Here is a 14,268-nt window from a genome sequence, read left to right as displayed (position 1 = left end):
TCACTTCAGGGACCAAAGTTTTAGAACTTTACTTTTGATTTTGTTTTGCTCGTAACTGCCTTTGATCCTGGACACATTACTATGAACTTAGCTTCAACTTATGGAAATTTCTCTGCAAGCAAAACCATCTTCTGGCTAACTCTAAGTTCAACTCATCAGAAATCCTGAGTAAAATATACAATCTGCTTCATGGTTCGAGGTGAGGCCCAAACAGGAGTATTTTGAACAAATAAGAAAAGTGGAAGGAGTATCCAGAGATGAAACATCTGAATTTTTTAGAATAGCTACTTCCTTCATTTGAAAAATACATGACATAATTTGCTGATTGTTTATTCATATATTCAAACATCACAAGAAGGAGATTATTTGTTCATTGTGCCTCATTGGCTCAGAGCTATCCAATTAGTCCCACTCTCCTGATCTTATTGCGTAGCCCTGCAATATCACAGAAACTTGGAAAGTAAGGAGAAAGCCATTCAGCCCTTAAAGCCTGCTCTGCCCTTCAGTATGATATGACTGATCATCTAACTCAGTACCCTGTTCCTGCTTTCTCCCCAGATTCTTTGCTCCCTTTTGCCCTGAGAATAATACCAAACTCTTTGTAAACATGCAATATTTTGGACTCAGTCACTTTCTGTCACTCAGAATTCCACAGGCTCACCACATTCTGGGAGAGGAAATTTCTCCTTATATCAGAACTTAAATGGCCTAGTGCATACCCTTACACTGCGAACCCTGTTCTTGTAGCTGCAGAATTTATATGACTGATCCGGGGCAGTTTTTGTTCAATGGTAATGACTAGGTTGTTTATTGTGGGGTTTTCATTGATGGAAAGCCATTGAATGTCAAGTTAAGGTGTTTAGATTCTCTCTTGTTGGAGACAGTCATTGCTTGGCACTTGTCTGATGTGAACATTAATCTTCCATAATTCAAGATAATTAACGCTAAGATTTCCTTCCAAGTCTATTTTATGAGTGGTAGTAAAGCAAATTCAAGCTGTTTATACATTTCATCAACTGGGACCAATAAATTAACAACTGAGGAGAGTGTTGTATTTGTATTTTGTTTTAATTCTAGTTTTTGATGATGATTTATGCAAAAGCTATTGGCTTGGTGTCCAGAAAGCTATATGTAGTGTTTCTCCAGCTGTGGGAAGTAGATTATATGCAATTACAATTTTTACTATAATATTATGACAATGCAACAGGAAGAACAGCTTTTATTCGATCATGTGTCAAACATCCAATTTCAGATCAGATGTAATACTGCCCAGTGCCTAAAACTGCATCTTATTTTGCTTGCACAACATTGTTTTCATGCTTTCGCTGATGTTTTCAATGTTACAGCAAAATAGGATAAAGTAGAAAAATTAGGATAAAAATATAGAAAGAAGTGGTATGAGAAAGACAGTATCCATTAATGGTCTGATTGAATGAAATGAGGCTCGAGATCATAGAAACACAATAGGTGGAAATTTCCAGGACTCTGAACCATTTGAACTGTGCAGGAGAATTTGGGAGAATTGTGAAAGATGTTGAGAAGACCTTTCTCACAGTCTTAAAACAATGTTTGTTCAGAAGTATTGGTTTGATAAGGAATTAAGTATAACTAATTAGGTAAATAGATATAGATATTTACAGCCACTTAAGATGCAAGTTGGAATTGAACTTGAAAAACTCCATTGCAGCTAGGAAAAGAAATACCACAAAGGAGATATGGAAATGTCATGTGCACGGTATTAATTAAAGTATCACAGACAAAGAAACAGTCTCAATAATTGCTTAGTCACCAAAGAGGAGGCTTGAGAAGACAGAGCAATATCACAGCAGAAGAGAACAGGAACCTTCCAAATGATAAGACTGCCAGAAGTCCTTATCATATGAATACTATGAGAAACCAAGAGAAGACAACACTCATAAAGACAGAAAGTGAAACAACTTTACCGATAAATATTTAACAAAGAATTCTTTTCAGGTTGAAAAAATAAGGGACAGATGAAGTAAGTTTAAAAATTTACTAGATAAAAGCTCATAACTTCACAAAGAAATTTTCACTGAATAGAACATAGAACATAGAACAATACAGCGCAGAACAGGCCCTTAGGCCCTCGATGTTGTGCTGACCTGTGGACTTTTCTCAGCTCGTCCCCCTATACTATCCCAAAATCATCCATGAGCTTATCTAAGGATTATTTAAATCTCCCTAATGTAGCTGAGTTAACTACATTAGCAGGTAGGGCATTCCACGCCCTTACCACTCTCTGTGTAAAGAACTTGTCTCTGACATCTGTCTTAAATCTATCACCCCTCAATTTGTAGTTATGCCCTCTCGTACAAGCTGACATCATCATCTTAGGATAAGGTCTTTCTCTGTCTACTTATCTAATCCTCTGATTATCTTGTATGTCTCTATCAAATCCCCCCTTAGCCTTCTTCTTTCCAATGAGAAAAGATCCAAGTCTCTCAGCCTTTCCTCATAAGACCTTCCCTCCAGACCAGGCAACATCCTGGTAATTCTCCTCTGCACCTTTTCCAATGCTTCCACATCCTTTTTGTAATGGGGCGACCAGAACTGTACACAATATTCCAAGTGTGGCTGCACCAGCGTGTTGTATTGTTGCAGCATGATACTGCGGTTCCAGAACTCAATCCCTCTACCAATGAAACCTAACTCACCGTATGCCTTCTTAACAGCACTATCCAACTTTCAGGGATCTATGTACATTGCCTCCAAGATCGCTCTGCACATCCACACTACCACGAATCTTTCCATTGACCCAGTACTCTGCCTTCCTGTTATTCTTCCCAAAGTGCATCACCTCACATTTAGCTGCATTGAACTCCATTTGCTATCTCTCAGCCCAATTCTGCAGTTTATCCAAATCCCCCTGCAACCTGTAACATTCTTCCAAACTGTCCACTACTCCACCGACTTTAGTGTCGTCTGCAAATTTATTAATCCATCCATCTATGCCTGCATCCAAGTCATTTATAAAAATGACAAACAGCAGTGGTCCCAAAACAGATCCTTATGAAATACCACTAGTAACTGGACTCCAGGCTGAATATTTTCCATCAACACCACTCGCTGCCTTCTTCCAGAAAGCCAGTTTCTAATCCAAACTGCTAAATCACCCTCAGTTCCATGCTTGGTCACCTTCTCAAAAAACTCAATGAGGTTTGTGAGACACAACCTCCTTTGACGAAACCATGTTGACTATGTGAAATCAAATTGTTGCTTGCTAGATGAATATATACCTTATCTTTTATAATTCTTTCCAAAACCTTTCCGACAACAGAAGTAAGGCTCACTGGTCTATAACTACCTGGTTCATCTCTACTGTCCTTGTTGAACAAGGGCATAACATTTGCAATCCTCCAGTCCTCAGGTACTAAACCCATAGACAATGATGACTCAAATAGCAAAGCCAAAGACTCTGCTATCTCCTCCCTAGCTTCCCAGAGAATCCTCGGATAAATCCCATCCGGCCCAGGGGACTTGTCTACTTTGACTCCTTCTAGAATTGATAACACCTGTGCATAACTAACCTCGATCCTTTCTAGTCTAATATGTCGTACCTCATTTTTCTCCTCTACAATATTCTCCTTTTCCTGAGTAAACACCGATGAGAAATGTTGATTTAGCACCTCTCCGATCTCTACAGAATCCACACTCAACTTCCCACTTCTGTCTTTGACTGGCCGTATTCCTACCCTAATCATCCTTTTATTCCTCACATACCTATAGAAAGCTTTAGGGTTCTCCGTTATTCTATTTGCTAAAGACTGCTCATGTCCTCTCTTTGCTCTTCTTAACTCTCTCTTTAAATCCTTCCTAGCTGATTTGTAACTCTCCATCGCCTCATCTGAACCATCTTGCCTCATCAACATATAAGCCTCTTTCTTCTTCTTAACAAGGGATGCAATTTCTAGTTAAGGAACGGTACAGCATCACGCTAAGGTGAGAGAAACCCATACAGATGGAGTTGCAAAGCCGAAGGAATCAAAATACTATAAAAAGCAAGACACTTTCACTGAAATTTCCCAAGTATTAGGGACTCTTTGATAATAAAACATAAAACAGTATAGTGCTGGAACAGGCCCTTTGGCCCACCATGTCTGCATTGACCATGATGCCATTCTCAACTAATTCTATTTGGCTGCACATGAACCACATCCCTCAATTCCCTGCTGTTAATGTGTCTGTCTAAATGCCTCTTAAACATTGCTATTGTCTCTGCTTCTCCCACCTCCCCAGCAGTACATTCTGGACACCTACCACCCTTTTTGTAAAAAAAAACTTTGTCTTAGCAAAACTTATAGTTCTAAAAATATTTTTTTCTCCTTTTTGGTTGAAGGTCAAAGACCATATGGACATAGCAACACAACAAAGTCATTCAATCCACTGAGTCTGTTCTGCTATTTAATCAGAGCATGGCTAATCGGATAATCCTAATTAGATTAGACCACACCGACCCTATGAAGAGCAACCCACCCAGACCCATTTCCCTACACCTAACACCACAGGCAATTTAGCATGGCCAATTCACCTAACCTGCACACCTTTGGACTGTGGGAGGAAACCAGAGCACCCGGAGGAAACCCACACAGACACGGGGAGAATGTGCAAACTCCGCACAGACAGTTGCCCAAGGTGTGAGTTGAACCTGGTCCCTGGTGCTGTGAGGCAGCAGTGTTAACCACTGTGCCACCGTGCCCCCCCAAATCCTGAACTCCACTTTCCTGCCTTTTCTCCATAACCCTTCCTAATGAAAAATCTGTCTAGCTCAGTCCTGAATGTACTTACAGATGCAGCCTCTACAGTACAGAATTCCACAGATTGAGCTCTATCTGACAGAAGAAAGTCCTCTTCATCTTGGTAATAAATGGGTAGACCTTCATTCTGAGATTCTGCTTTCTGGTTCTGGACTCTCCACAAGGGAGAACAACATTTCCCTGTCAAGTCCTCGAAGAACCTTCTATGTTTTATGAAGGTCTCCTCCTATTCTTCTAAACTCCAATGAGTACAAACTGAACACCGCCAACCTCAGCTCCCCATACCTAAACAAAGAAATTACTGACAGGACATATTGGTAACAGGAAGATTTGAGCCCACAACTTGATTTATTGAGACTGGAGCTTAAATCCAGCACCTTAAATTGTCTCCCTTGGGGTTTCACTGAACTCAATTGCAATGCAGTGATGCTAACAGCATGAGATTCAATTTGTGTACTGAAGGATTCTCCTTCTCAACCTCTCCCCTCACCTGAGGGTTGGTTACTCTCAGGTTAAATGTTATCTCTCTCTTTTATCCTCTATGGTCTGGTAAGACTATGGTAACTTCACTTTTTTATCACACACATCAGCATGTAAAATTAAAGCACATGGGATTAGGAATAGTGCACTGAAATACTGGTCTACAGACAAGAAACAAAGAGTAGGAATAAATAGGTCTTTTTCTGAATGGCAGGATTGACTGGAGGGTATCGCTGGACTCAGCTTGGACTTCAGATATTCTCAATATATATCAATGATCTAGATGAGGCAAATAGATGTAATATCTCCAAGTTTGCAGATAACACAAAGTTGAGTGGAAGGGTGAGCTATGAGGAGGATGCACAGATGCTTCAGTGTGATTTGGATAAGTGGGGAACTGCATGGCTGATGATGTATAATGTGGACCATATGAGGTTATCCACTTTGGTAACAAAAACAGAATGGCAAGACCAATGGACCTGGATGACAATAGATTGTGAAAGGGGCAGATGCAACAAGACCTGAGTGTCCTTATACACCAGTTACTGAAAATAAACATGCAGCAGGCAGTGAAGAAGCCAAATGGCCTTCAAAGGGAGAGGGCCTGTGTACTGCAGCAGGGATGTCTTGCTGCAATTAGATCGGGTCTTTGTGACACCCCACCTGGAGTAGTGTGTGCAGTTTTGGTCTCCTTATCTGAAGAGTAATGTTCTGACTGTGGAGGGAGTGCAATGAATGCTAAGCCAGCAGGGCTGACAAATGAAGGGTGAAGGGTGACTGGATCAGTTCATATTTATTGGTGTTTAGAAGAATGAGAAGCCTCTCATAGAAACCACGAATAGACAGGAGTAAATGCAGGAAGGATGTTTCTACTAATTGGGAGTTCAGAACCAAGGGTCACAAATTAAGGACACAGGGTAGGCCATTTGGGACTGAGGTGAAGAGACTGGTGATACTGTGGAATTCTCTGTCACAAAAAGTAGTTGAGACAAAATCATTGAACGTTTTCAGAAAACAAATGTATATAATTCTTAGGACTAAAGGGATCAAAGAGCATAAGGAGAAAGTGGGAGCATGGTACTGAGTTAGATGATCAGCCATGACCATATGGAATGGCGGAGTAGGCTCAAAGGGCTAAATGGCCTGATCCTACTCCTATTTTCTGCATTTCTATTACTACCTAATCACACCCAGTTATTGAAAGCAGACTCCTATTTTCCCACCCATTGGATAGAAATTAGGCACCAAGTTCAAATTAGAACAGGAGGCTTGCTCCTCCAGATCTCCATGTTGGACACCTTGTACCAACATCTCAGGACACACATCGTCTCATCATGGCATGTCTCCAATCCACATTCACTTCTGCATTTTAATGCTACTCTTTGGAGCACAGTGGCACCGTTCATTCTAAAGCTCTAAATTACACTGTGCACATAGGGACAAATGTCCAGTTTGCAGACGAGACCAGAACACATCATGGGGTCCCTCACTCACTCTTTTAATACTCAATAACTCTGCATTTCTGGACACTTATAGCAGCTCTGTCTTGCCTTGTGTTTCAGCACTTTGCCCTTCATTCATACTATAATAGTATAGCACTTATGACTTGCTTTACCTTACTTTGATTTCTAATCCATACACAAATCCATGCACTTTGTCAGTAGTGATAAATCAAGGGGTGAATACGTTGCATTGGAAACAGTTCTCCCAATCTGTACCTTGACATTTCAATCATTTACAGTTCTGATAGATTATCTATAATCTTGCTGGAATATTAGTTGGTGTGTCATTAAAATTTGAATTAAGTGTGGGAGAGAATTCTGATTGTAACACGACATCTCTGCCAACAGGCTTCAGATCGCATCTGTCCCTGGTCCATTTACTCCAGACTGGCCATGAACAATTCACATCATTAAGCTGTCCATGAACAAGTTACAGTACTGTCATACAGAATGTTTGTTACTTTCATCTTCTTGAGTCAATGAAACTGGGATTCTGCAATGTTAGGGCATTTTCACAAAGAAAAATGGTTTCTGTGCACTTACCAGTGATAAGGTCAGCCTGCTACCAGCAGTCTTCCGGAATTTATCACTGTTTCCCATTTGGAGTTCATCCCAGCGGATTCGCCACATCATACTGGCCAGGTCCTTCTCCAGCTTTAGTTTCCTAGTTAAGTACCATTTTAAATACTGGTATGAACATCCTTTACTAAGTCATATATTACTGAATCATATATGTACCACCTATAAATACATCACTGTGATAGTTAATAATGTTTAGACAAGTAAAATGGGGATATGCACCATTATTTAATGTTGAACATACTTTACAATTTGAAGAGACAATAGTTCTTAATCAGCTTTCATATCAGAAAACGTTAATTGCCTAATGTAAATTTTTTTCACCAAAAATCAAAAAATTCAAATATTTTTGATTGAATTTAGCAAAACTCTAAATACTATACCGATAAACCAGAAAGCTGGAGATTCCAAAAATTGCTAGCGTGAGGCCTGTTCCCAGTGCAACTATCCCAAGTGGAGAGAACGTAGCTAAGAAAGCAAAAAGAGGAAAATGCTACGAGTGAATTAAGAATGAGTCTTTGTTTTTATTGGTTAGTTAGTTATATAATAGCACCTTTCTGTTTATCACATATTTAGCTTGAAAAACACTTTAGATTGTTTTGGAGGAGTAAAAGCTACTTATTTTTCTTGCAAAGATTGTAATGATTTCAAGATGATGTGAATTGGTCTTCTCCTGTTCTAAATTTCATAGCGGAGACTTCTGAACAATAACCCATTTATCAGGCACAAATCCAATGCAAGCTTCCCAGTTTCACAGGGCAGTTATATCATTGCCAAAATTTTCACAGTGGTTACCCAGTTTCCATCAGAGTAAAGATGTTTTGCACTATCTATTTGGCCTGAATGCATTAACTGAGGAAGAATAATAAAGGAATGCATTCCTTTATTATTTTCCAGCCTCAATTCTACCCATTATAGATTTTCCCCTTAGCAGTCTAAATGTTCAAAGCTTGGCTGGGTCATAGCACTTACTGGTAATTTGGCAAAAGTTGCTCATTCTAATTTGTGCCCATTTTAATTAATATGTGGAAAATCAATAACAGGTTTTACCCTAATTTAAGACAAGGCTTTGTACTCCACCAAACATATCCAGGTACTTTGAAGTAAAAATTCTGTTATGATATGAGCAGAAGAAAGAAATCAACACTTGCTGTCAGTTAATTTTCCACAATGGTGCAAAGTTGCAACCATGATATTGGTATTTCAGGGTCTGAATCAACAAGGATACTTCCTATCATTGTGCAAATAAAACCCTTTAAACAAAATTACTCTTTTTTCAGTGTTGACCTGTTGACCAACTGCAGGTTTAATTTATAGATCTAATAGTAACCTCCACCGTGATTAGTCAAAGTAGTACGTTTACATAGAACAATACAGCACAGAACAGGCCCTTCGGCCTACGATGTTGTGCCGAATATTTGTCCTAGATTAAGTACCCATCCATGTACCTATCCGATTGCCGCTTAAAGGTTGCCAATGATTCTGACTCTGCCACTCCCACAGGCAACGCATTTCATGCCCCCACCACTCTCTGGGTAAAGAGAGTGGTAAAGAGGTTTGTTAGCAATATAAATGAAAAACTTCACAAAACTCAAGCAACTGAAAAATTCAAATTTGAAAAAGTGTATAGCTCTGTACTATGCTAAATGCAACACTTTTCATTGTCAATGCTCAACAGGAATTGCAGTAGATCTTCAACCTAAAAATTGTTGTATGAAAACTGAAAGAACTGCAGATTCTGTAAATCAGAGACAAACATCGATATTGCTGGAAAAGCTCAGCAGGTTTGGCAGCATCTGTGGAGAGAAATCAGAGTTAATGTTTTGGTTTAAGTGACCCTTCCACAGAACTGGAGGTCCAGATCTGAGGAAGGATCATTGCCCCGAAATGTTAAATCTGATTTCTCTCCACAGATGCTGCCAGACCTGCTAAGCTTTTCCAGCAATATTGATTTTTGTCAGTTGTTAATACGATATTTTACTGGAAGTAGTCTCTGAGAACATTTTGCTATGCAACCTATGCTGCGACTGAAGAGGTCAAGGGGATTGAACAATCAAAGAAACTGCTTTTGAATTAAATAATTGATTAGTACAGCTCGATATTCTCCATTTTAAATTTGTAGAGTTTGGGTATGGTCTGCCTATCCATCCTTCATGTTTGCCAAATTGTTTCTTATTTTATTACATTGTAATAGGCATTGATACAGAAATTGGAGGCCTTCAAAACATTGTCTAATAAAAATCAATACATTACCCTGCTTGCAGGAAGCAAGATCAGTTTCAAACACACATGGAGGGTTGTCTAGAGGAACAGAGCCTGATGGCCAGTGAATCTCTACATTAGGAATCCAATAGATTTGCCTTTTCACTCCCAAATAGTGAGCCACAACCTGTACAACATAAAGGAAAACATTTAAATCAGCCCTATTTTACTTTAACAAATCAATCATACTTAACAACTAAACAGTGTCAATTGTACTAAAAGAAAAGAAACAAGTGTGAAATCATTTACAGTGCACCCTCCAAAATATTTCCAACAAAGACTTGAGAAAATTACTCAGGACTCCAAAATTAAAATGCAGCAATTTTCCAGCATCTACTTTCAATGCAGTACTCCGTTATCTGGAGAGACTGTTGGAAATTTTGGGAACTTCATTGCAATTTGTGGAATCCAGCAAATTTCGCCCTTTCTGATGGACATTGATGATGTTGAACCTTGGAAGAACTATTGACTTCTGTGTCTGAAATCTGTGTTGTGGACAAGCGAAACCCAATTTTGTTAACAACCTACCTAATAGGCTGCATTTCACCAAAAACTTGGTTAAGGTCAATTCTCAGGGGATTTCTCTGAGCTTAATAGAGTTACCTTATATAATTCTGCACTGCTCACTTCATTATGTATGTAACCCATCCCTACAGCACTGTGCAATCATGTGACCACCAGGTGCAAAAGTATTCACTGTTGTCAGGACCTGACTGAACTGGTGCCACTGGCAGTATGCTGCCACCGAGAATTGGTCTTCACATGACACAAAGTTGAAGGGAAACAAAAAATGAAAATCTTCTGAGGACACTTAGGTGATGCTTCATTGGAAACAGCATCTCACAATCTCTTTACATCATCAGCTGTTTCATCGACTCTCATTGTAACTACGTCTGCAAGAATGAAGCTGTCCAGGTTCCCCATTGTTACTGCCATACAATATTAGAACCCTGAGAGTGCACTATCCCTTCCCAACCCCCAGCAAGCATAACACCTCATTAATCCTCAATGTAGGAGAGTCACATATTGTGGAAACAAACCTCCAAACTGATGTAACATTAACTTTTATTGAACAATCTAAGATCATGAGAGGCATGGATAGGGTGAATAGTCTTTTTCCCGCGTTTGGGAAATTGAGGACTAGAGGGCATCAGTTTAAAGTTAGAGGGGAAAGAATGAAAGAGAAACTGAGGGGCAATTGTTTTACACAGAGGTGGTACGGATATGGAATGAGCTACCAACAGAGTGTGGTTGAGGCAGGTACATTAACAATACTTAAAAGGCATTTGGACAAATACATGGGTAGGAAAGAACTAGAAGGATATGGGCCAAATGCAGGGCAGTGGGGTTAGTGTGGTGGATATTTTGGTCAGCACAGACCAGTTTGGGCCAAAGCGCTTGTCTCCATGCTGTAGGACTCTATGACTCTATAATAGGAAAGTAAAGGAAAAACCAGACAGAAACATTTACACAGTTACTTGCCTTTCGATCAACAACAAATTTATAGTCAATGAATGATGGCCTTGACAAGCTCACATCAAGTGTGTGTCAGCTAAGCATTGCCTATCTGTGCAGTGATATCAGAGTTAACATTTCAGGTCGAGTTCCTCAGAACTGACGTAAAGGGTCAGAGGAATCGTAAATGCAAGTGGGCAGGGACTGGAGGAGGGGAGAAAAGACCAAGTCGAGGTAGGAAGAGATGAGTTCTGTAGGGCAGGTAGAAACAATGAATCTGCCCAAACAGTCCTGTTTGTGCATTTTGGGAAGGAGGTAGGAGTGAGCTGTGCGGGGGAGAGATCACCAGATGAAATGAAGTTCGTGCCCGTAGTTGACATGATGTTCCATGGTGGAGTCATGGACCAGGGGCAGATAGGAGGAGGTATCTGAGAGCTGGCACTCATCCTCTGCAATGTAGAGGTTAGTCAATCAGATTACAACAGCACCACCCTTCTCAGACTTTTAATTACAAAGTCAGGGTTGGATCTGACAGCATGGAGTGCAGTCAGTTCGCGTGAGTGTTGGGGAGGGAGGGGGCAGAAAAATTGAGGCGACCAATGTCACACCAACAGTTCTCAATGAAGAGGTTAAGTTCAGGTAAAAGGGCAGAGAGAGCAGTCCAGGTGAAGGGAGAGTGTTGGAGGTGGGTGAAGGGCTCTGTGGGCTGGGGAGAGGACTCTTGTTCAAGGAAATGGGCATGGAGGTGAAGGCAGTGGAAGAAGAGTTCAACATCATGTCATGTCTGAAATTCATTAAGATGGGGATGCAGAGGGATAAAACTGAGACTTTCACTGAAGACAGAACATTCAGCATCAGAGAGCTGGGTTGGGAGTGGGGATGGTGTCAGAGGGAAGGGGAGAGGAGGAAGGTTCTGGAGGGCTGTGGATATCTGAAGTTGTTGCATTTGTGTTTCTTCATGACTGAAAGGAAAGGTTTCTTATTAACGTGTTGAATGAGCCAGAGGATGAAGTGGAACTGGGGAGTAGTGCTGAGCCAGTGTGAAGTGGCACTGCTGGACAGAGAGGTTGAAAGTGCACATATGAGAACGCATGGCGCTGCGTGTGGATCTCAGGATGCGATGAGAACAGCTGTCTGTGGAACGTTGAACATCAGGGAGTTACCTATGATCCTGGGTGGATTCAAATCATGAAGGATGAAACTTGAGCCAGAGCAGGTGGCAGTCACTGAGGAATGTGATGTGGCTATGAAAACGTGTTTTAGCAATTACCTGGTTAAATGCCAGGAGTGACAGTGAAATTAATGGCAGTGCACAAGAAAAAAGATTTGATTTATTTATTATTCTACGTGTACTGAGGTACAGTGAAAAGTATTGTATTGCGTGCTAACCAGACAAATCATACCTTACATTAGGGCAATACAGCAGAATGTAGAATATAGTTTACAGAGAAGATGAAGAGAAAGAGCAACTCTAATTGTCTGATAAGTCTGATAACAGTGGGGGTGAAGCTGTTCTTGAATCTGTTGCTACGTGTTTTCAAACTTTTGTATCTTCTGCCCAATTGAAGAGGTTGGAAGAGACTCCTCCCGGGGTGGCAGGGGTCTTTGATTGCGTTGGCTGCTTTCCCAAGGCAGCAGTAAGTATAGCCAGAGTCAATGGAAGGAAGGCTGGTTTCTTTTGCCTTATGTTCCACAACTCTGTCATGGTGAAGGTGAAGTTTGTCCTGCTCAAGATACTCAGGAAGACAGCTGCCACTCTCCCAGCTCTTCAGCTTCCATCACATCCCCTCTTTGCCTGTTCCAGGGGTGCAGGGTACAGCATTCAGGGTTTATGTGGCACACTCTGTCTGGACAGTACTGAAAGATACTCCCACCCCCACCAGCCTCCTTGCTGTTCAGGATTTGTCATTTTATCATTAGGGGGCCTGTAAGTTGCTTCACCATTGCCCTGGAGAAAGAATGTGCTGCATTGTATTGATATTCGACTTCAGTTAGGGACTACATAATGGAGTCATCAGCCAAGTTACATAGGGTAGGCATTGTTCCCTGAAGGTAAAAACAATGACTGCAGATGCTGAAAACCAAATACTGGATTAGTGGTGCTGGAAGAGCACAGCAGTTCAGGCAGCATCCAACGCATCCCTGAAGCCATCCTTGTAAGACATCCTGCCCTTCAAGTGAAGCAAGAACATGAGAATTCTCAAGGGTATAGGTACCATGGCAGCTTCTGAATACTTGGCACAAGCCTCTAAGATGGAGCACCGATGATCACAGGTGACTTGTACATTGATGGAATAGAAGCCTGTTCTATTGCATTGTGATATTGTGCTTGCAATGTGATTCTATGTACAAACTATAGCACTATGGTCCTAGGGGAAGTCAGCAAAGTTCACAAAACCAACTGCCCAGGCTGCAGAACTGGCTGTGATGCAGGGAGACAAGATGAGTCAATGTGATTTGGTACAAACTGCATGGGTTACAGCCTTGAAACATTTGCAGGGAGAGAGTCATGAGATCTCGCAGAGGTCCTCAATGACCCATTGGATGCAGCCAGTTGAAGCTGTCACATTGATTGCCCACCCCATTCGCGGGTCTCACTCCATCAGATAGCAGTGTACTGTGATGGTGCCACAGGAATCGACAGTTTATGGCGGAATGCACCTCAATCATCTGGAGGAAATGGCATGTCAGACGGCAGCCTCTTGGCCTCCTGGACCTGGTCTGAGGGGAGTTTCAGCTGTGATTGTCTCACATGGAAGCTGTTCAGCAGCTGCTGATATGTGCCATTTGTCCCAGGCTTGCTCGATGTTTGGTGGGTCCATCTCAATGTCTCTGTGCCTTTGTTATACCACAGCCATAGCAACAATAACCCCTACTGTGACTGGATCCCTTGATCATAGTTCCTATGAACCTGTGTGGAGAATATCAGAAACTGAACAGATCCTTAATAATGTGAGCATTCAGCATTTGTATAACACACAATTGAGAGTTTAGAATAATCTGTGATACTGTAATATATGGCTCTGACAAGAAGAGCCAAGGAATGGAGATATATGGACATCTGACACTGTAGATCTTATTCCAATGTATGCAGCACAAACCATGCCATACAAGTACAGTAACTGTAAACGTGGTAGGATTGCTGAAATGTGTCTTCCCCACATCACCCAAGCAACGCAGCTATGTACATGAAAGGGTGTTGTCAAATGCTGATA

General features: G+C 41.1%; 1 protein-coding gene across 1 annotated transcript in view; it reads right to left on the bottom strand.

The window, feature by feature from the left end:
* The window catches only part of npr2 (natriuretic peptide receptor 2), a 183,308-nt gene that overhangs the window by 93,783 nt on the left and 75,257 nt on the right, over positions 1-14,268 (bottom strand). The window contains exons 6-8 of the mRNA XM_072572008.1: positions 9,590-9,725; positions 7,720-7,804; positions 7,301-7,421 (exon numbers count right to left, since the gene is read on the bottom strand). Of these exons, the coding sequence (XP_072428109.1) occupies positions 7,301-7,421; positions 7,720-7,804; positions 9,590-9,725 (342 nt within the window). The remainder of the gene's footprint in view (positions 1-7,300; positions 7,422-7,719; positions 7,805-9,589; positions 9,726-14,268) is intronic.

The sequence above is a fragment of the Chiloscyllium punctatum genome, chromosome 1 (assembly GCF_047496795.1).
Source record: "Chiloscyllium punctatum isolate Juve2018m chromosome 1, sChiPun1.3, whole genome shotgun sequence".
Taxonomy (NCBI): Eukaryota; Metazoa; Chordata; class Chondrichthyes; order Orectolobiformes; family Hemiscylliidae; genus Chiloscyllium; species Chiloscyllium punctatum.
The sequence above is the reverse complement of the archived record's forward strand: the minus strand, read 5'-3'. Positions and strand labels throughout refer to the sequence as shown.